The 23,907-nt window shown below is 43.9% G+C and overlaps 1 protein-coding gene across 3 annotated transcripts in view; it reads right to left on the reverse strand.

Moving 5' to 3' along the window:
• The window catches only part of SERGEF (secretion regulating guanine nucleotide exchange factor), a 119,395-nt gene that overhangs the window by 86,877 nt on the left and 8,611 nt on the right, over positions 1-23,907 (reverse strand). For all 3 annotated transcript variants that reach the window (XM_066625676.1, XM_066625667.1, XM_066625684.1), the window contains exons 6-9: positions 22,285-22,398; positions 21,186-21,248; positions 17,297-17,455; positions 4,001-4,167 (exon numbers count right to left, since the gene is read on the reverse strand). In XM_066625676.1, the coding sequence (XP_066481773.1) occupies positions 4,001-4,167; positions 17,297-17,455; positions 21,186-21,248; positions 22,285-22,398 (503 nt within the window). The remainder of the gene's footprint in view (positions 1-4,000; positions 4,168-17,296; positions 17,456-21,185; positions 21,249-22,284; positions 22,399-23,907) is intronic.

The following is a 23,907-nucleotide window of genomic DNA, read 5'->3' on the forward strand; positions in this document are numbered from 1 at the left end:
TGCCTTCCCCCTCTCCTGCACATATTTACGGTGCTCCCAACTCCTTTGTAGGAGTTTGGGAAGCACTGCACTAGGGGTTGATGCACACAAAAGAGTCTCCATACAGAAGCTGTTTTAAATTGTTCCTTGTAATGGCTGTCTCCACATAGCAACCCATTGAGCCAGGGATTCAGTGTGTGGTTTAGGACATTTTTCTCCTCCCCACTGTGTACACACACACACCCCTCCTAGAACACTTGTGGTGGCGTGGAGGGATGCCATACAGCTTGAGTTTTATTATTCGCGAGGGTTCCATTCCCAGAACTCATGTGTCTGGCAAAAATCGCATTAAAGCAAATCCATTTAGAAAACAATATCCCTTTGCTATGAGATCTAAAAACAGCCTTGCTGACCTTTGTGAGGCCATCTGAGGCCATGTAAGACAGTGGCCATTCATGTTGAGTCAAATCTATATTAAAAAAATCCATGTATAACAAGGTTGGACTGTATATAAATGTAGTATATATAAACAAGTATATAAATGACTGGCAACATGGGGCAAGCCACCAGAATGAGTAATTCAAATAGTCTTCATATGGTGACTGTAGCAGTTCTACACTGCTTTGGAGGCACCCAAGGCTTCAAGGCCTTGTGCCTGAGGGAGTGCAGAGCGCACTGAGAAGCTAAGACTATGAACAGGGGCAGTGTGGGACAGAGCAATGAATGAGAAACGGCAGACAGGTTTTAGAGAGATGCAGAGAGAGCTGAACCGGAACCGGAACGAAATGAGATCGAGAGAGAAGTCCCCCGTCCCCCCCGGCCAGCTTGACCCAGCCTTTTATTCATTCTTAAATATGTGTCGCAATACTGTACAATACAAGAAAATTACTGAAGGTTGCTAAGATTATACTGGCAGCAACCGGCTGGCTCTCTAGCTAACCACAACATAGATAAGAAGCGCTTCTTCATAACATTCTATTGTTTACCGGTACTGGGCTTGAGGGCTCAGCATATTTCCAAGGGCAGCAAAGCGTTCTTTGCGCAGACGCAGCTGTGCCTGCTGTCGTTGTTGCCACATACTGAGACTAAGCCCAGCGCCTGTGCATATAATTACCACAGGTGACTTCTATGTGTGAATCAGTCCAATGAAGTCTGCATTAACAATTCACTTACTTGTATGTGTAACCTTACACAGCCATAATATTAGCCTGATTTTTCAAAAAGTTACACTTGGTTCCTGAACTTAGCAATTCCTAAACTACGCAAACAGGAACATTTTTAAGTGACCCCAAATGTTTAAAAATATATATATTAAAACACTGTAGTTTTAAGAGTCCTGGAGCAAGTTGCTTGCAGCCTATACTAATGTAATCTGCTTTACATTTTCCTGCACAGTGGCTGACTTTCCATTAAATGTAAAATTAATAATGGAACTGAATTTACAAAGTGGAAATGAAATTTTGATTCAAAAAGCAGGAAGGTATGCTATTTTGTACATTAAAGCATGCTAAAAGTGTTAGCCATGATTGTAATAGCTAGTGGTGTTTGTTTCCAGTGAGTAAGACAGGATTACAGCCCAAGTCTTACGGAACACAATGAGTTTACTTCTGAATAAGGCAAATAACACCATTTTCAAACACCTCTAGTTATTGCAAACATCAGAAATTTCATGAATGTCCTTAAATAAAGTAACTTTATTCTCATTACTCACAATACAGCATTCTAAACATGAAATCAGTACAAGCAATCTCTTCACTGGCACCCTGCCAGTTTGTCTCTACATTGCACACAGCCAAAGGTCACCTCTAAAGATGCAGCACTCCTTCCATCTGAGAAAAAGCCTAAACCATAACTGACAGGAATTAAGAAAGGGAAGAATATTCTTTTCTTATAGCTCAGCTAGTTATGGCAGGGTCAGCTACATCAGTTTATTCCCACGTCTGCCCATCCATGCATTGCTAGCATCACAGGTAGTGTCTGGTCATCCACGTGCCAAGGAACTTTTAAAACACTGATTCAGCATTGTACTTAAAAGCCCAAGGATGGCATATGCCTCAGAAAAACAGAAATCAAAACCAGCCCTCTGATTCTCTACTGCTATTTTATACTTCTTAAATGGCTTGTGATGTGTCTCATTTATGCTATTCTAACTTCTAGTGACTCAGTGTTCCAAAAAAAATCTGCTCTTGGGCAGTTGATTAAATAATTGAAAAGCAGCTTTTGGAGTCTCTTTCTAGAGACAAAGAATGGAAATGGAATCCCTATTGCAGCATAAAGCAACGTGAGGACAAGAAGTTACACTGCAGTGTAAACCACGCATACCTTACCTTTTCAGTCTCAAAGCAATCTCATGATGACATGATTGGTTAAAAAAATACAGAAGCCAGCTATACAATGACTCATTTGTATTTTGGACAAATCACATCACTGTAGGAGCCGATAGTGATAGATCATTTCACTAGCCCCAAAATTATAAACAACTTCTGGAAAAAATAGATCATGGATAGTTTAAAAAGCTTTGTTACGGTTTTGCATGATATTTGAATTGACAAACCATGATTTGTGATCAGCCAGAAAACCAGGGATTAAATCACGAAGTGAGTCTGCAAATCATGGTTTAGAAACTTTTATCAATTAACAAACCAGACTCCTAGTTGTTGCTCTGCTTCTGCACCACAGAAATGGAAACACTGCGCAGATGAAAATTGAATGCAGACAACTAACTCTGAACCAACCTGCAGCAAGTCTTCACCTTCCATGCCTAAACTTGGTTCTGCCAAACCAGAATCTGTTGAGTGATCCACAGAACCAAAGGTAATTCACAATGCCCTGTGCACAGTTAAGGGCACAATCCTAACTCCCAGAGGGTTGCAAACATGCCAAAAAGCTTGTTTATGCCTCCTCTAGAGTCAACTGGGCTGGCAGAGGGACATGCGCTTGCCCACAGAGGCTGCATCCAGCCCCCACGCTGACCTGGGGATGGAGGGCTGCATCAGCCGAGCTCAGCCAACACAAGGGTCTGGGGAGGGCGGGGAGGAGGTGGGAGGGAGGTGTTCCAGGGCAGACGGAGGGCGGGCGGGCGGCATTCCAGGGGCAGGCAGGTGGGGAGCAGCAGCTGTGGCTGAGACCCAGCAGTTATGCCGGATCCCAACCCCATTCCCAGAGCAGCACAGAGCAACTCAAAGCTGCTCTGTTCTCCTCAGACTTTTGCCACCTCCTGAGGTGGTGCAAGTTCAAGGAGTCCCATTGGGGCGGTGTTGGCATCCCAGGGGTAAGGGGAAGATTTTCCCCTTTGCCTCCGGCTGAACCACTTCACCAATCTCACGCTGGATAGGATTGCACTGCAAGTGTATAAACTGTCAGCCAAGTCGACTGGCCTCACTCCAAGCGGTGTGAGACTGCACCAAGAATGACTGTAGTGACCCAACTCAGCCCTGAAGTGCTTCCTTTCCATTATCAGTAGCAGGCTGCAGCTTAAACACTGCAGAGCTTACTAAGTAATTTATTAAAAAAATAAACACTCACCTCCTGCCAAAAGTTTAACTAGTTAATGTTTCTAAAATTGCTCTTTTGGATCAAACTCTTGGCAACTGCTTTTCCCCACCCCACATTTATGTCTAATAGTGCAATGTCTACTCAGAAGTAAGTGTCACTGAATTCAAGGGACTTACTCCCAGATAAGCACACATGGGATTGCAGCCCAAGTTAGTTTCTCCCCAGTCATGACGTGAACCCTGCTATTGTCATTCCAACTCCATAAAAATGACAACACTGCCAGGCAGCACAGTATAAAAATGATAACAGAACTTAAACATAGAGCACTACAGTCAAATTTGAAGTTGGTAGCACTGTTACAAAGCAGAAAAATAACCAGGCTTATCCTTCCAGGTGGCTTCAAACCAAGTTTGACACTCAAAAACCTTGAATGTTCTTTTATTTATTTATTTTTATAAAACCTTTCCTGCTAAAAACTTTTTTAAAAAAATCTCTTAGCACCGCCATAACCAAATTTTTTCCTTACCTCAGATGCTCCAGTGAGGCTGGGCACTGCAAAAGGAGCATTAAACGGCTCTTGCAAACAGTGTGCAGTAGATCTTGCTCCATCGTGGTTCTGTCCCTCGCATAGCATCACACTCCTTCCAAGCTGACCATAGTCTCCTCTACCCCATGTAAAGACCTTCCCGGACTCTGCAAAGACACACGTTTGTAGGGTTAGTTCTTGTATCCCTGTTCAATGACACACTTAGAGACTCTAGAAATGTTCGTCATTGTGATCACACCAGCAACTCAGCCGTATAGGAAGAATCATGAAAATCTCAGCTTTCTGGTATTTCTTTTAAAAAGGAGGGGGAGGAATATACTTAATCTAGTGAAAGCAGAAACAATTGGGGGGAGGGGAAGACTAAATGGATTGGCTGGCTGGGAAAACGCCAATCTACCATGAGCCCAGGATCAGAACCACACCAGTGCAAGGATATACAGTCCTGTTATGAAAGAACTGCATAGTTTTTTTTTGGGGGGGGGGGGGGTTTCTGCACCCAATTCAAGGTGTCAGTTCAAGGTGCCAAACTATCCCAAATTATTCCCCCTACTCTGGGATTTAAGAAGAACCAATACATTCCTGTACTAGCTACATTTTTTGGATACAAGGTTATCATCTTTCTGTAGTGGTCCCAGGGTTATGGGCCTCCAACTCCCTGGATGTCTGCTTGTCTACCTCACTGGAGGCACAACAAACTGTTTTTATTACATAGAGCCTTTGGGAATGAGGTTCTTAGACTGCTGCCTTTTGCTTACTCATCTTTAAACTTCAATTTGTTTGATTTTTTAAAAGTCACTTGCATGGTAAAGCAGAATATAAATTAACTTCTAGTCCAATTATTTTTAAAATGTCCCAAATTTTCTAAACACATAACCATAACCCCATGTCTCAGAGAGCTCTATATATACATAGCTGCTTCCCAAATCTCTTCTGAGGAGACTCCTCCACATCCTAGGCCTGTCTAGCCATTCCTCCCTTACAAAAGTTCTCTCTGGCCTCGGGCTTGTGAAGATTCTTCCTGCTTGCCTCTGGATTTCTTCACAGAAAAAAAGATGCAAGTGCCTGAATGAGGACATCTTGTGTTTATCTTACCATGGCTACACAGACCCACAAACCGATAAACAGTACAATTTCTGCCTATTCCACCTGGCAGTTGTGAGCCTGTATTAACAGATGTGCCTCTGGTTTGTTGAAAATGCAAGCTACCTCTCATTTTGAAACATTCATTAGTAAAGTCTAATTTTAGTTATGTGATTGTCAAGAAATCACCACCCTCCTTGAGCATCTAGCTATTGCTGTCAAGGGTCACCATCTTCAACAGACCACGCAAAGGAGGTAAATCAATGATCAAGCTGTTCTATGGCATCCCTAGACAGCAAAAATGGTACAACATTAACAGCTATAGATGGCTATTTCTTCAAATGCATCACAGGATGACCAAAGGTTTACTCTTCAGTTCACTTCTGCATATAAATTTAATTCACCTCTGCTGAACAGGATGGCTCATATGCTTTACTTATTTATAGCTTTAAGCCCTTCTCTTGCTCTCATTCCTATGGGGTCTCTCCCTCTTCCTGCCCCCCATCCTCAATAGTCCTGTTAAATTGTAGAAAAGCATGTTTAATGAGCATACATGGAGAAACAAGCTTTAACTCCTGATCTGCATGCATTTTTTTTAACAGAGACCCTGTTTAACAGAGACCTTTCACACACACACACACACACACACACACACACACACACACACACACACACACACACACACGAAAGATTCTGTTTAAGCATTCAATATACCCAAAATTCAATTATACCAAAATACCCAATATATTCAAAATTGTGGAAGGGGAGACTATAGTCATTATTCCACTCTCCCCTATGCATAGTCATTGAATAACTATGGGGCGACTCTCTTGGGGAGTCCCCAGAGCTTATTTTTTCATTCTAGTTCCACTGGAATGAAATTTATGCCTAGTTCCACCAATGAACTTGAGGCTTCAGCAGTGTCGTGGGCCCCAATACACATAAACCAAGGATTTCTGCTATAACTCAACAAGAGGACAATCATGAAGCTATATCACTTCTAGGAGGCCTCTGCAGATCTGAGTCATGGTTTATGTGCTCATTGACCCATTCCAGATGATGAACATGTAGATAATTCTTCCACTGAAACACCAAAAAATTTAAAGCTGTATTCCATCTGAAAACATGTGATAGCTTTTCTCCACCAAAATGTTTCTCTTCTCACCCAAAGCCCTCATTTTTCACGCCTCTGCACTATGGATGGTTGCTTATTTAGACAGCAAATAATTAAAGATGGTTTTGCTTCCAAGTGGTAGCTTTTGTTTGTTGAATTGTGGGTTCTCTCAAACGTTCTTCAACATTCTCCAGAAAGGCATCCATCCTAGTAATATGGTCATGCTGGCCACATGACCACAGAAGATGTCGTCGGACAACGCTGGCTTCCTTGGCTTGGAAACCAATATCAGCACCCCCTAGAGTCGGATACGACTGTGCAGGAAAAACTTACCTTTTTACATGAAGCGTGTGTTGAGGAAAGCTAGACAAGTGGGTCGAGAGTTATGGACAGGGATACGTTGAAGGTGGAATCTTCAGAAACTTATAAGTGGGTTTAGTGCTATTACCCTTATTAGTGGGTAAAGATACAATGTTTATATAAAGAATAAATTAATGTAATTGGTGGACAGTCGTTTCTAAAACTCTTCACTCTTATTTCAAGAAGGCAATTGTTCCATGAATGTGTGGATTCACTAGGGCTCATTTTAGAAATAATACTTGGAATTAAAGCCTCATTTAAAAAATCAGATATTCAAGGGAAAATACATAACAATGCTAGTTTGGCACTCCAACATTTCCAGATTATCACACGCTCATGTATATCTGTCATCAACTACAAACCACTGAGGAAAGAACCATAAGAACAAAAAAAAGATATCAATGCTGCCCTCTAGAGCAGGGGTGTCCAAAGTTTTTGGCAGGAGGGCCCCATCATCTCTCTGACACCGTGTTGGGGGCCGAATTAATTTAATTTCAAATTTGAATAAATTTACATAAATGAATATATTAAAGATGAACTTATATGAATGAATGAAGGTCTTGCAATAGCTCAAGGCCTATAAAAGGCCTTGCACAAAGCAAGGCTGGCCTTTCCTTTGCTGCTGCTGCTGCATCACAGATGTGAAACGGCAAGCAGTGGAGGGAGCCCTCATCCCACAGCTGAAACAAACAGTTGCCCTCACGCTGAGAGCAGTTGCGTCGGGCCAGTGTGGGCGCCAACAAATCTCCGGAGGGCCAGAGGCTCATTGGAGACTAGGGGCTCCCTGAGGGCCGCATAAAGAGGCCTTGAGGGCCGCAAGTGGCCCCAGGGCCGGGGTTTGGGCACCCCTGCTCTAGAGGACAGTTACCATGAAGTACAACAAATTTTCTTTGCTTCAAATTTAGCTAATGCCAAAAGGGGACAATGTAGTAACCCTATCTTATCTAAAGTACTTGTGAAGTTAGCCATTCCTTATTGTTAATCCAGAACTGGAAAGATCCAGAAAAACCCACTAATAAGACTGAAATTTCCACCTTCCAACGTATCCCTGACCATAACTCTCGACTCACTTGTCCAGCTCTCCTTAATACACAATACACTCTTCATCCCTCAGACTGGGATCAGATTCTCTCTCTCTCTCTCTCTCTCTCTGCCTGCATATGAGGAGGATGGGGAGAAGAAAAGTGTTGGCTAATATCCATTATAAATTCTTCCTCTAATCTCCTATCATCCTCATATAGACTGCGTCAATTTGTGATCTGGTCACGAAAAGGAGACCGGATTTCTTGACATGTTAAATGACTGTGCCTTAGAGCAGCTAGTCATGGAGCCCACCAGAGGACAGGTGACTCTGGATTTAATATTGTGCGGTACTCAGGACCTGGTTAGAGATGACAATGTTACTGAGCCATTGGGGAACAGTGATCATGCTGCAATGTGTTTCGACATGCAAGTCAGGGGAAGAATACCGGGCAAATCTCTCACAAAAACCCTTGACTTCCGACGGGCGGACTTCCCTCGACCATCATGTTATATATCAATCAATGCGTAATTTCATGCAGAATGCAATGAAGCAAACCACATTGAAATATCTGTGTTCTAACAAAAGGTAAAACTAAAAAACCAGTGTGGGGGGGCGATGGTACATCACCACGCCCACCTGGGGCGTTGCCCCACCCACTACATGGGGTGACGCACAGGCCTCCCGCACTGAGTGACGCGAATCCTAGTGACGCCACTGCCCCGGATTGGCTCATGTTCCTGCCAGTCCTCCTCCCAAGAAGGGGGAAAGAAGATAGCAGGTAATAGATGACACCATGCCAACTGGGACACAAAAAATGTTCTTGGCCAGAAGCTTGCTCTTTTCTTCCTCCAACCAGCTAGAGAAGAACTCACCAACTTACTCACAGAGAAGGCAAGTGGGATAAGCTGGTGGTTCCATCACCCAGGTACAACCAGCTAGGGAACAGTTTATTAATCAGGAATCCTCAGCTTTTATGTTGTATTGTGGCTTATTTTCTTTACACCACAATAAGCTCATTCAAATCTCGCAGTAAAACTCCAAGTTAAAAGTGCATAAGGAAGGTACTTCAGTGCCATCTGCTGGCCATATATGTTATTGCACTGCAGATTAAATCAACCCTTTCTCTTCAAACTCAATTCTTTTTTTCTTCTTGCTCATTTGATTTTGTTATCTCCTCTTTCTTTCATTAGACTTTTAATAAACCCTTTTACATTTCACTCCAAGTATGCCTGTTTTCTGGAAATACAGTGGATTGCCACATCTCTGCACTCTTCAGGCACCACTGTGAGTGTCATTTGATACAGGCCTGACGTTCAATATTGTTCTCGAAGGTTCTGCGCTGGGAGCTCCTCTAGCTAGCCTGATCTCCCGAGCTGGTTGCAGCTGATTCAATCTACCAAGATTTTTTGCCAGTAAGCTGAGTGTCCAAACAGGAGAGAGAGGGGAACAGGAAAGGAGTGAGCACGCTAACCACAAGGCACTACTGTCCTGGATCAGTGTGAGGTTACTTGCTGCCACTCTCTTGACCCTACCAGCCAATCTCATGGCAACTGAAGTATGCAGAAAAAATTAATGTGATTCAATATGATGTTTCATTTACAATTTTATAGGTTTTATCCTGAGGGATGCGACTGAATAAAGATATACAATATAAGGTCTGACAAGGCTCAGCAGTGATTTTAAAACTCACACCTTCTGTGTACTCCATGAATTTCTCCAGACAACACATTTACCATTTTCTAAAAACGTGCTATTTTCAGGACCTAAAATGCTAACTGAACTTTCTGTAGAAACTTTTGCTATCATTACAGCTGAGGCCTCGGCTGAAGCAACATTTCTCAGTCATTCTGTTAGCTAAACTTCAGGTTGATGAGTAAAGGAACACACTCAATGATATTCCACTAGCTTGGGCACTTGGATTAGATCAATTGTTTGCCCAAAATAACTAGGCCCAAAACAAATGCTGGAGCAAGGAGGGAAAAACCTAGACTGTAGAGCACTAGATTTGGATTTGAAAGTCTAGAATTCAAGGTGTCGCTTTCAAGTGTATGTTTTCTGGGCAAGGAATTCTTTGTTGACTCACCACTCTAGGCTCGCAGCAAGAACTTTGCCTTACAGCACATTTGCCACAATGCACACCGCGGTAAGCCAGCACGTAGTGTTCAAGATTGGGCCCTCACAGTCTGTAAGAGTATATTCTACATAATATATTCACTCACAAAATAAACATGAGTCAAGACTTCAACTTCTGGCACATGTCTTCTCTCTCAGGAGCTCACTGAGTTATGTTGAGCATCAGCAAAACCATCTAAGCAACAGGATGTACTTTCCAGCACACACCATTGCATTGCACATTCAGGTTCCCAGCAACACCTGCAGATGCGTTTTGCTACAACTATAATGAAAGTAGCTCTGAAGAAATAGAACTTTAATTTGGAGACTACTGAACCCTTTCAATCTAACTTCCTATAAAAGAGTGAGAGCATCTAAATATCCCAGACTGCCCTTTATAGGCATAAATAATGAAATCTTTATTCCACCCTCTTTATCAGACTGACTGCAAAACAGAAACACATCATGGTTTACATTTAAAACATGTTTTAAGTCAAATACTGTTTTCTCAATCAGGGAAAATAAAGAACATGCCAGAATTCTTTTCAAATGGGCAGCCTAAACCTAACCTCCACTGGAACAGGCAGGCTAACTGGCCTGTGCTGTATCCAGAGCAGGTTAGGATGTGGCTGGATGGCAACTCGGGGTAAGCAGATATATTCTCCTTATTTCATATCAAGCCCCAGCCACCCCTATGGGGTTACTCAGATCTGTGCCACCGAATTCGCTGGTGCAAATTCAAACAGCCCATGTAAGACTGCTTGGCCCAGGGATGGGGGTTAGGATTCAGCGTGGGCTTCAACAGTCGATCCCACCCCTTTCCTAGTTCCAATCTGGCTCCCACACCACCCTTCCTCATCCTAAATGCCCCCTCGCCTTCACTGTTATGCTCTCCCACCACCCTCTTCCACCCCCTGCACTGCCCTGCTCAGGTCATGAATCTGGATCTGGCCTCCAGGAGCCAACTACTGAGTCAGTGTGAACTTGCTTTACAGTACTTTTGCAATACTCAAGTCAGTACAGGGGATCTGAACAGTTAAGATTACACCCTAAAAATACTGCAATAAGCCCCAGCTTCTCATTACCGTGGACCTGAAATCTACATTTTAGGGATATTTTTCAAACACAAAACTATTTACACATATTTAGCAAATGCTAAGAGTAAAAAGCTACTGACACTTCCACCTTTTCTATTCTATAGTCAAAACAGGAATGTCATGTTGTTTGTAAAGGTGCCCCTAAAAAGAGGCAAAATAAATAAATCAGTAAAAGCTGTTCCATAAAAGTTGTTCCATACAGCTGACCTGAATTACCCTGCATCTATTGTTAGCACACTACCACTGAAAGCTCTTCACACTGAAAACTCCAACACACTGAATGGAAAACTTTTAAAGTAAAGTAACAATATCTGCACAAATTAGACTCCATCTGGTCAGCACAGCTGACCCTGTCAGAACAACTTTTACATTGTGACCAAGTCCCACGGAAGCGGTAGCAGCAACATGGGAAACAAGAAGGCTTGCCTCAAATGTGATGGCTTTCCTAAGTGGGTGGCATCCTGTGAGTGACTTGCAGACCCCAGCCACTGTAGATAGTAACACATACCTCATGAGCCAAGGCAATCATGTAACAAATTTTGCAGGCCTCAGTAGCAAGGTCATTCCAACCCACTCGTATATAAAGGTGTCACTGGGTCTGATCTTTGGTTGCTGCGATTCGCTGCACTGAACCACCTGAGCAGCAATCTCCATTATAACATGTTCGCTTCCCTGGGCAGGTGTTATAAGAAAGCAGTTGGGTGCTGGGCTGGTGTGCTAATCTGAGAGGGTAAAGGGAGCTGTTGCAGATGCCCTGTCCACAATTATTCAACTCTACTGCCTTGGCAAGTCACTGGCAATTATTTCCCACCACCAAGGCTCCCATCACACACCAATGCACTCGGTCAGACAAAATACAGTGTCCTGAAAGGAGAAAAAAAACCAGGCAGTTGACTGTAGTTCCAACTTATGCAGTAATCAGTACTGAAGGATATACGCAGGGAGGAGGGACTTCACCATGGGAATGCCAATATAACATATCATTTTTCTATGTTGCTATTGTACAGGTAGAGCCTACTTATCCGCGTTAGTTCCGTTCCATGACTCGGTGCGATTAACAAAAAAACACATTGTGCTGAGTTCATAGAGTTAGAGTCCATAGAGCAAATAGGCAGCAGCCTGACACTTCCGGTTGGAAGGAAACTAAGGCAGCTGTTCTCAATTCCCTTCCCTCCGTACTCAGCCCTCCTGTTGCCAGCTATCCTGCTTCTTTCACAGTTGGAATGGTGAGCTTGCTTGGGAAGCCTCTGTGTCCCAGGCAGCCTCCCAACAGCACTGCAGGTTCTTCACTGCCTCCTCCTCTTCTCTGCTGCCCTCCTGCAACCCTCCCAACCACCATCATGGATACTCCTCTGCCCTGGAGCATTCTGGGACTTGTAGTCCAGCTCTCTGTTCACTGTCACCTGTCTCACCAAGGCTTCCCAAGAGCCTGCATCATGGGGGGGGGGGGGATTTGGCAAACACTCCCTGGGTTTTTTAAAGCAATCCCCTCTCCTCCCCCTCCTCCCTCCTCCTCCTGAGCCCTCCCCATTGCCAGCTGCCTGGCTTCTTTCACAGGTGGGATGCTGATCTTTTAAGAGTCCAGCCCTATGCTTTTCTACTCAGAAGTAAGCCTCATTCCAGTCAATGGGGCTTACTCCCAGGAAAGTGTGGAGAGGATTGGGCTGTAAATTCGAATGCTTTGCTTGGTGGGAAGGCTTTGTGATAGCCTGCACCATTGGGGGGGGGGGAATTCAGCAAACACTCCCTGGTGTTTTTAAACACTCTTTAAAGCAATCCCCTCTGTTGCTACGGCACCTGTGTGGGGGTGTGTGTGAGAGAGAGAGAGAGACCGAGACCTCCACCTCCCACTGCACGTGTTCTGGCTGCAGAGGTTCTCCCCCCCCCCATTCCCCTCTTCAGCCTCAGCTGGCTCAGGGGCTCCAGGAATGTTACTATTCCTTTGCAAGGGGAACCTCTTCCAGGGTTCCAGGGCTATTCCCTGCCTGGGCGAGGCAGAGCCTTTTTGCAGTGTTTTGGGCTGCCTGGAAACGGAGCGAGGCACCAGCCAGTGAAGGGCAAAGGTGGCAAAGGTGTGTGTGACATTCAGCACCCCAGCCCATTCAAGTTGAGACAATTCCGCAGATAAAAAATCCGTGGATAAATAGGCTGCATCTGTATATCCCATTTCTTCAGAAAGGGAACTTCAATGTTGACATTTTTGTTCTACAGAACCTTTCAATGGCTTAATGGGTGAAAGCAAATTTTGTTCCGCAGTTGGACAAACTGATGATATCAATATACATGACAGTATGAAAAGTATCGATTTGGGCACCTACAGAAAAAAATTAAGTACCAAATTACTCCAGAAAAACCATAGAGCAATTTGGCCCTGTAGCCAATCTTCCTGTGGTAGTCTCAGAACAAGCTGCGAGGAATGAAACACAGGATGAGAGGTGGGCAATATGCCAGTTAAACTTTCAGGGTCTCCAATTTAATGATTCTCACTGAACTTTAGCAAAGTTTTTCTGTCAGCTCCACAAGACATTTTTAGGCACAAAGCTTTGAAAGAAATGGTTATATTGTTCTTTCTTAATGCCAGTTAGCCAGCTAACTGAACATCCCTTCCCAAAGAGTAATTATTTATGGCTTATTGTTAATGAGGACAGTGTTAAAAAACATCTCCTCACAGAGACTTCACCTGAATTTGGTCTTGTTAAATAATTTGAATGAGGGAGTGGACAACATATCCTGATGCGCAGAAAACATAGAGAGATGGCAAACACCATAGGAGGTAGGACTGAATTAAAGATTAATATTGAAGAGACTGGAACAGAGTGAAGTACTATTACTTTTTAAACCAATATAAAAAATTCAGAACAAAGAAGAACTTGTATGTATCATTATTTTCCTCTCCCTCTTCTTCTAAAAGAACATCTTATATAAAACTCTCCTTCCTGGAGGTTCATTAAGACACTACTGTTCTTAACTCTCTTTGATATACTAAATTAAGTCTCTTCTTCATATTAATATATGCATCCCACAACATTTACAGCCCAATCCTAACCTGCACTGCAACAGGCAGGCCAGCTGGCCTGTGCTGTATCCAGCACAGGATTGGGACTAGCTGCGTTTCAATTAACTCCCCTTACCCCGGGTAACATGGCAGCAGCCCCAATGGGGCTACTCGGATCTGCGTCACCTAAATCAGTGGCGCAGATTCTAGCAGCCCGGCGCTGAGCCAGTTTGCACAGGACTGGGGTTAGGATCTGGCCTAAGTGCCAGATGCAAGCCCCAACCCCACACAGCCCGAAGACACCCATGGGCCCACCACCACATGCCCTCCGCCTGCCCTGGAGAGCCCCCATTCCAACCCCCCCCTCCCCAGACCCCGTGCCGGCCTGATTATCAGTCAGTGCAAACTCACCGCTCTCCCAGAGCAATGGAGCCAGATTCAGTATCTGGAGGCCAGCACATGTCCATGTGCCAAGACCAGAGGTGGCGCGAAAGTGCAGCACTTTTGCGACCCTTCCGAGCCAGCACAAGGGACTTGTGCTGACCCAAGGGAAGTTCAGGATTGCGCCCTTATTGAATTAATACTAATTAGTCCTTTTCGAACATTTGAACATTTTCATATACATGAACTTGGTAATTTCTACATCCATCCTGCAAAGTCAGTCAATGCTATTATGCTCAAACGCAAATCAGGCTGAGAGAATAATGGCCACCTAATGAGATAAAGATATGATTTGCTCCCTTAGCTACCATGCTACACTCATTCTCAATATGAAGTAAAAAGGAATGTTGCCAGCATATTTCTAACACAATAAACACTCAACACCTGATTAGTCCTTCCAAAATTCTTGCATTCCATGACCAAATGCTTTTGTTTCATTTGTGCACTGTCTTCTCAAACTCACCAAGTTCTCCATCTCACTCCTGTCATAAATTTTATGGGTGCATTGCTTAGATTAGCAGCCCACTGGTTCTTGAATGGGGCATCTAAGTGCATCATCTAATTGCATTAAAACACACACACATATACACAAGCAAAGGCTTTCACTCCCAACAGGAGAAATCCTGCTTTGCTTGCACATTTAGCACACAGCAAAGAGTACATCAGTATTTCCACAAGAAGTGCTGTCTACTCACTGAAATGCTGTTAAGGCAGTGTCTCTCAAACTGTGGGTTGGGACCCATTAGGTGGATCGTGAGCCAATTCCATGCGGATCCCCATTCATTTCAATATTTTATTTTTAATATATTAGACTTGATGCTACCATGGTATGCGACTGCATTTGGGAAAATGTTACAGATCTGTACTTTTAACAGGCTGCTATGTATATGCTTTTAACAATGACAGAAAATGGGACTTACTCCTGGGTAAGTGTGGGTAGGACTGCAGCCTAGGATTGTTAAAAAATTTCCTGCTTACAATGTCACTTCCGGTCATGACATTGCTTCTGGTGGGTCCTGACAGATTCTCATTCTAAAAATTGGGTCCCGGTGCTAAATGTGTGAGAACCACTGTGCTAAGGGACTACCAAGTGAGTTCAAATTCAATAACATATTTGTATGCAGGACATACTATTATGCAATGCTGCTTCAATAAAAGTTGAACAGTGTATAGGTGATCCAAGTCTTTTTATAGCTCCACCTGGATTTTTGTAGGAGGCAGAAACGGTTTTTAAAAAATCTTTTCCGTGCCAGCCCTCCATGTAAAGTAGCTTGTAAATCTTAGGTTATGCCAAAAAGTTCTTTAGCCAATTTTATACTAATTTGATTTGATGGTACATGACAAACAGCTTATCATGGTGTTCTTCAGAATAAATCAGCTAAACAGATTTCCTTAATTAAGGCTGCCTTTGTTATCAACCATACCAGTTTAAGGAGAAAGGTACTTGTTCTGAACTAAAGATGACTCACCTTTTATAAGGCTTAAGACAATTGTTTTTTCCCCACCACCCTTTTGCTATATTTAGGAATGCCTTCAGTCAAAGGAGCTCTACGCTATCCTTACATTTGGAGCATCACAGAACCTAATTCCATCAACAAGAGACATAGTGAACATTAAGGAGCAACTTCCAGCCTTGATTTTGTATTTCCCAGTTCCTCTAACAATGCAACCTGCAAGGGTTCCATGAGGGAGGCTATATATGTGAAGGGAGATAACAGAAGCGTAGCTATTGTCAAGTTGTTTCCTAAAACAGCCCAAGGCAGTGGTTCTCAAACTCTCCAGGAAAGCTTGCGAGGGCAGGAATTAGGAGACGAGATGTGCACCAGCAGCACCACAGCAATCATGGTGCTGCAGGCACCCAGAGGCTTGTCATCCTATGGGGGGGGGGGGCTCTGCAAGCCTCAGAGAGGGTCCACAAGGCCTGCAGCCCTTTCTGCAGGTCTCCCTGAAGTATCTTATCGCTCTGATCTGCAGGTTGGAAGGTACTTCCAAGGCTTGCAGACCGCCACCCCCCAGTAGGGTGACAAGCCTCTGTGTGCCTGTGGCATTGCGATCACTGCAGCACTGCCAGGGCACCCATTCCTGGGCCACTCCCTTTAAGGGGAAATGGGCCTTTTTTACATCCCATGGTGAATCACAACCCACCAGCTTGAGCACCAGTGACCTAAGGTATTTTGTTGTACCTTTAACACCGACAAAACTTTAAACAATAGCTCAGCCATTTGCAACCAATGTGCCGTGGCACACTGGTGTGCCGTGGACAGTCTGCAGGTATGCCGCGGGAGTTTGGGTGAGGATCATTTGTTAGTAGGGCCACTGGAGGATGAGTGCTCCTGCTGTCAGTGCAGTGTCCCTTGTCAGTCGACAAAAAATTGATGGTGTGCCTTGACAATTTTAATGTCTTGTCAGTATGCCGTAAGCTGAAAAGGATTGAAAATCGCTGCAATAGATTGTAACAGGTCATAACAGACTCTACCTTCTTCCTTTCCACACTGTGGACCCTGATTCTATGTCTGAAAATCTTGGTCAAGTAAGGATTCTGGTCTGAAGCCCAATTCATACATTACAGTTTCCAGGCACAGAATCTCTCCTACTCTGGCAAAAATGAAATTATGAACATTTTGTGTATGTGATTGTCTTTCTACCAACCCTTGCTAATTGGGTAAGAGGCACTTTTTCAAGTGGATGCTCCTCTTTTATTTAGCAGGGGGAGAGTAACTGGCCCTCCTCATCCCAGCAGTGTCTTTTCTAGTGGCTGTCTGCTGGTGTTCTGCATCTTTTAGATTGTGAGCCCTTTGGGGACAGGGAGCCATTAGTCATTTTATTTTTCTCCGTAAACCGCTTTGTGAACTTTTGTTGAAAAACGGTATATAAATACTGTTAATAATAGTAGTAATAATACCAACCCATAATCTTCAGCAGGAGCCACTGGAATATATAATATGATATAGCTATTCGCATACTAACAAACATCTTGAAAACCTTGTATGAACTGTCCAGACAATGCTCTTAAACAGTTGGATGTTTGATAAGATACTTTATGTTACCCTACCTGTTTGTGCAACAATGTGTGTCCATCCAGTCCAGACCTTTCTGACTTTTTCATCCAAGAAATAGTGAGCTTCTATCTTCTGGGGTTTCAAAAGAAAATCATCTTTGCTCACCAGCTGCTTGCGTTGGTTGCTTCCCCAAACATACAACTCTCCTCCATCTTTAAAAAAAATTGTAAGAAAGGAAGTTGGGTACCTAAAAATTAACATTTTATCCATTACACATTTATCCCACCCATTCTTCAAGGAGTTCAAGGCAGTGTACATTATTCTCCCCCAAACCATTTTTTCCCTGAAAGTAGGCCAGGCAGAGAGAGTGGCTGGCTCCAGGTCAGCCAGTGAGCTCTGCAGCTGTGAAGATTTGAATCTAGATTGCTCCAATTCTAATCCAGCAGCCTGGCCACTGCTACAGTAACACAGAAAAACAGATTAAGGGTGCAATCCTGAGTACGCCTTAGGCTGGCCCAAGTCCCTTGTGCCAGTCCAGGAGGGCCCCAAACGTGCCGTAAAGCACATTTGCATCTCCTCAAGAGTTGGCTGGGCTGGTGCAGGGACACAAGCCTGCCCACAGAGGCTGAATCTAGCCTCTGTGCCGACTCTGGCAGGGAGGGTTGCGTCAGCCGAGCTTGGACGACGCAAGGGTCTGGGGAGGTGGTAGGGAGGTGTTCCAGGACAGGCAAAGGGCGGTCCCGGGTGTTGGCAGGTGGGGAGCAGGAGACAAGCGTGGGACCCGGCAGTTATGCTGGATCCCAACCCCATTTCCCAAGCAGCCGTAGAGAGGCTGCAAGCCGCTCCGCTCTCCTCAGACTTAGGCCACCTCCAGAGGTGGCACAAGTCTGAGGAGACCCATTAGGGCTGCGGTGGCTTACCCAGGGGTTAGGGGAAGAGTTTCCCCTTATCTCCGGCTGATCCACTTTGGGCCCATCGCGTGCTGGATACAGCACAGGCCTCCTGGCCTGCCTGTTCTAGTGCAAGATAGGATTGTTCTGTAAGTGAGCAATCCTAACCTGTGCTGGTACAGCCAGGCCAGAATGACCTACGCGGCATCCTATGCAGGTTGAGAAATTACTGGAGATCACCTCAGAGTAAGGGGATATTTTTCTCCTTATCCCATGTAACACCCCAGTCTGCCCTGTGGGACTACTTGGATCTGTGCCAGTTATTTAGCGGATGAAGATCCAAGCAGCCCATATAGGGCTTCAAGGCCTGGGAGCAGGGGTTAGGATACATTGTGTGCTGCCACTACTGATCCCACTTCTGACCCGAGCCCAATCCTCTCCCATATCGCAAACCCTGCCCAGAAACACCCCCTCCCCACCCCACAATGCCTTCTCACCCAGGGTGACCAGATGTTCTCTTTTTCCAGGACATATCCTGCTTTTTAGTCTGGTGCCTGGAAAAGAACTTAAAAGTCCTCCTTTTCCCTGTCAGCGGGCCCATGCAGGCAGCGCATAGCCTTCTTGTAATTAATGAATTATATCTAATAAATTATTTGTAATGTAGTTTTAATTTAATAATAAGTAATATAGTGTTTAAGTTAACCACATGAAATCACTATGTAAGTGTTTTTAGCTTCTATTTTGTCACGTTCTACTTTTTTTTTGGGATTTCCTACATTTTCAGGGGCCCTGTCCTCTTGTGGTTATGACATCTGGTCACCCTGCTCTCACCACCCTTCCCACCCCTTGCACTGGCCAGTGCAAACTTATCTGCTCAGTCCGGCACAGGATTGGGATCCAGTCCAGCTGAGCTGGCGTGAGCCTCCATGCTGGTTCTGCTGGCTCTCAAGTCAGTGCAAATGTGCCTTATGCAACATTTGTGACACTTAGGCCCAAATCCTAACCAACTTTCCAGTAATGGCATAGCTGTGCCAATAGGACGTGTGCTGCATCCTGCAGTTGGGTGGCACTCATGGAGGCCTCCTCAAAGTAAGGGAACGTTTGTTTCCTTACCTCAGAGCTGCATTGCCCTTAAGTCGGTGCTGGAAAGTGGGTTATAATTGCACCCTCAAAAGCCTGCAAAGAGGGCCTGTGCTGGCACAATGTGCCATTTAGATTGGGTTGTGAATCAACACAAGCCTCTAATTCAGTGATTCTCAAACCGTGGGTCAGGACCCACTTGGTGAGTCGCGAACCAATTTCAGGTGGGTCCCCATTCATTTCAGTATTTTATTTTTAATTTATTACACTTGATGTTCCCATGGTATGTGACTGCACTTGGGGAAATCTTACAGATCTATACTTTTAATAGGCTACTCTGCATATGCCTTTACATGATAGTCAATGGGGCTTACTCCTGGGTATGTGTGGATAGGATTGCAGCCTAGGATTGTTAAAAATTTTCTTGCTCGATGATGTCACTTCCTTTCATGACATCACTTCTGGTGGGTCCTGACAGATTCTGTTTCTAATAAGTGGGCCCCGGTGCGAAAAGTGTGAGAACCACTGCTCTAATTGTTTCCTCAGAACCAAATCCCACTATGTTCAATGAAGCCTGCTCTCAAGACAATGTGCACAGGATTGTACTCAGTCGTTCTTTAGCACATGTTGCCTCATTTCTGAACACAGATGCAGGTAAAACAATGCTCTATGAAAGAGGCAAAAATTACCTTGCAACTCAAAAATTATAAAGGAAAAGAAATGAAGCATGAGTTGCAATGAACACAACTACTCAGAATTGCAACTTACCTCTCCACAAAAAGACCCATGCAGCACAACCAGCACTACTCTACACAAAAGTAGTCATGGCATCATACAATGAAACACATCCATATCATATAATAAAACCCTTTTCATCAAACCAGAATAAAAAAAACTATGTATTAATATTCAGAGACAATACAGTACATGTATTCCTATACCAAACCAAATGCTAATAGAAGTTACCAAAAACATGCAAAGGAGAGTCACTTTGAAACTGTCATTGGCTGTACAGGTTGCAACTTAGAGCGCAATCCTACCCTGCAATGGAACAGGCAAGCCAAGAGGCTTGCACTGTGACCAGCGCAGGATAGGGGCCCAAGGCAGCTCAGCCAGAGGCAAGGGGAAAATTTTCGCCTTACACCTGGGTAAAACGCCCTTGCCCCTATGGGTATCCTCAGACTTGCGCCACCTCTGGGGGTGTGCTGGCCCGCTTTCACCTGAGGAGGCGCAAACATATCTTATGGCACATTTGCAACCCTTCAGGGATGACGCATGGGACTTGCGGCAGCCCAAGGGCACGTCAGGATTGCGCCCTTAGTTGCATTTTTGTGCTGTGCAACATCTGGGTTGCAACTCTGTTGAACAAACAATATTACAACTGCTGAACATTTTCCTTTTCTTGCCTCTGAATGCAGTCACAACTTCTCAGAAAAACTATAAAGGTTGCTTTTTGAGTCAGATACTGCTAACAAATCCTGCAACTCTTTCAAAGAGGAGGTGTTCTCTATCTCTGAAGAAGACATCAGCCAAAATCCAGACCAATGACCATGCAACACCAAAATATTTCTGAGTCCCTCTCAGGGATGTACAGTTTTAGGGTGAGGGGTTCAAATTGCTAATGGCTCAGTCCAGATACCACACCAGATATCATCTTTACAGTATTATTTCTGAACCCAGCCTGAGTGTTGAATCCATTATGACTTTTTAAAAAAGTATGTTCCTCATGTTTGCCTTGACAAGGTAAAAAAATACCCTCCTTATGCCTTTTGGGAGTCACAAATCTGTTGCAAAAGGCAGGACAGGAACCATGAGGGCAAAAGAATTAAATGTGAACATTAAAACACACAGTTTTCCGAAGAAAGCTGTCTCAAGGACAAAAGACTTCACACAATTCAAATATATTAATCATTTTGTTCCCCGACTAATACAAACTTAATAAAATATTTGACTACACACTGCAAGAACTTACCTGTGAGCAATACAGCATGGTAAGAGCCAGAAGTGATCCTCTTTGCTATGATGTTTTCCAGGCCTAGAAAGATAATCCACTCTATTTCACTGGCAGAAGAGAGCTTTTCTTTTTGTAATTCAGAATTCCGAAGCAGGTAAAGCTATGTAAGAAAAAAGCTACCAGACACAAATGCAGAACATGGAGGAAAGGAAGGGCATTTTGAATTATACTGAGATACAACATTCCTGGCTAATATTACAGCTCAGAAGTCACCTACATACAGCTGAACTACTTTACTATTTTTTTTTAAAAATGACAAATGAGAGAACATTCACCAACTGCTAACGTTGCATAATAAGGCTATCAGAATAGAGTACTCAGCAAAGAAGAGACTAAGATAATCAAGTGCGGAGATAAAGCAGAGGTTCCCAAACTGGGGCATCACAATGACCCAGCCAGGAAAGCCCAGTTGCTGCCCCTTTGAGGTGCATGGTGACCTTGCAGCCGCGGTGCTCCTGCAATTGCATTGCTGCCACCACAACAAAATGGTTTTTCTTAACTCACCAGGGTCACACCGGCACTCTGGAAAGTGCAAGGAGCCAGTGGACCCCTCTGTGGGCTTCCTGCACCTCAAAACATCTGCCAGTTGCAACTGCAACCTACTTCAGTCTTTGTCCAAAAACCAGAAGTGGGTCGCGATGACGATCACCAGCAGTTCTGAGGTGCAAGGAGATTCACAGAGGAGACCACAGGCTCCCTGCACCCTCCAGAGTGCCAGTGAGTTTTAATTTTGTCATGGCAGCACAATCGCAGGAGCGCCGCTGCCGCCCCTTCCCTCTCCCCCGCAGAGACTGTTTGGAAACCTCTGAGATAAGTGTTTGGAAACCTCTGAAATAAGGGAAAGACTTGACACCATATCCAGGCTTGAGAACACAGGGGTGTACTAGCAGGAGCTCAAGCTAGGTAGCATGTCACAAATAACGGCTGACTACAATGCCAAGCCAAAAAATTTGTGGGCTCCTGAATACATATACAAAAGACACCACTCCATACCTTAAATATTTTAATACCTAAGACACTACAGGCACAAATGCAAAATACATTTTAGAAAACAGACCTGTTACTTGGCAAGGTTCTTTTGCCCTCAAGAAGCATGGAATCGGTTTCCCTTGACACGCCCTCTTTGCCCGAGATGCCATACCAATTCCCCACTGGAATACTGAGCCATTTTCTTTTTGGCAGATACATGCAAAAGGAAATTTAAATATTAAAAGATGTTCACTTGCTAGTGAGCGTGTGGACATTTTTATTAACACCAGCATGAAACAAAAATGATAAGGCTCAACTACTATAAAAGTCTTAACACCTCAAAGAAAATATCCCCACATCCAATTTAGGGCCACTTCACACATGCAATCACCTAAGATACCTTAAATGTACAATGTAATGAATGTGACAAACATGTGGAAGCTGTGATTGTCTGCAGATCCCGATTTTGGGTACTTTTGCTAGAGACGCAAAATACTGCCTTTGTGAAATGATCCTAACAGTACGCTCCTATACATGTCTAATCAGAAGTAAGCCTAAGACTGCAATTCTAAGCATCCTTTCTAGGATGTTCCCCTCACTGATCACAGAAGGACTTACTCCCAAGTAAACATGCTTAGGAATGCACTGAAAGTTTCTTAGGAGTCAAGGCAACACTCCAACATACCACGGAAGAAATTTGAAAGCAGCAAATCAACAGATCACTTGCATTGCATTGCATTACAGCATTTGTTATTAATGACAAAGTCCTTGACGTCTCATCAATCATTCCTTAAGCAAGACAATAACTGCATTCAAGTAAACATCCATACCATTGTTTGAAGGACTGGCAACAAGCCACCAACTCATGTGCTCTCCCCCTCCTCCTATACACATGGGCAAAATACATGACATCCTAATCAAACCTTAGTTTGCTATTGCATCCAAGTTGGCAAAACAGCCACTAGTTACAATCCCACCCACTCTTAAGCCCCAGAGAATCAAAGCACACCAAAACAGGCTGCAGTCAGCAACAATTCTCTTAATTTATTGCTCTTTTCTATCTGGCCCAGGAGTACAAAAACACTGAAATAAATTTTATGACTATGAGTGGATTCTTAGAACAGCTTCACTTAGAGGTGGGGAAACAACAATATCTGCAAAGGTCATTTCAGACCATCAAAAGACCCAAATTGCCTTCAGCAATATAATTGTGCTGGCCCTGATACAGCAGCAATGGCAAAAAGTCCCATCCCCACACTAGTGTACAACAGTGTACATAGGACATCAAGGAGACTTGATGCATGTACTAAACTGAGCTTATCTTTAAAAGAGAAAACAAAAGCTGCACACCAGCTTGAGAGATGGGGAATGCACAGTCTTATAGCATTTGAAAAAGTTGAAAAGTCCATTGGTGGGCCATTATTGCAAAGGTTTGCTCTTTTTTATCTTTGTTTTTAAGGGTTGAGCACATCTGTACTGTACTTCAGAGGAACTTCAGGGTAGCTATCAGCTTCAAAAGATTTTTTTTTTTAATACTGTATTGGGACAAAACAAAACTCTATAACAGATCATGAAATGATGCAGCATAGGCTGGAGAAGTCATACTACTCTTCACTAGTGATATCACAGTCACTATGCAAGAGATACTTATGCTGTATAACAGGGTTGACCAAACTACGGCTCATAAGCCACACATGTGCCTGCCAGAAAT

Source organism: Tiliqua scincoides, chromosome 1 (genome assembly GCF_035046505.1).
Source record: "Tiliqua scincoides isolate rTilSci1 chromosome 1, rTilSci1.hap2, whole genome shotgun sequence".
In the NCBI taxonomy this organism is placed as follows: Eukaryota; Metazoa; Chordata; class Lepidosauria; order Squamata; family Scincidae; genus Tiliqua; species Tiliqua scincoides.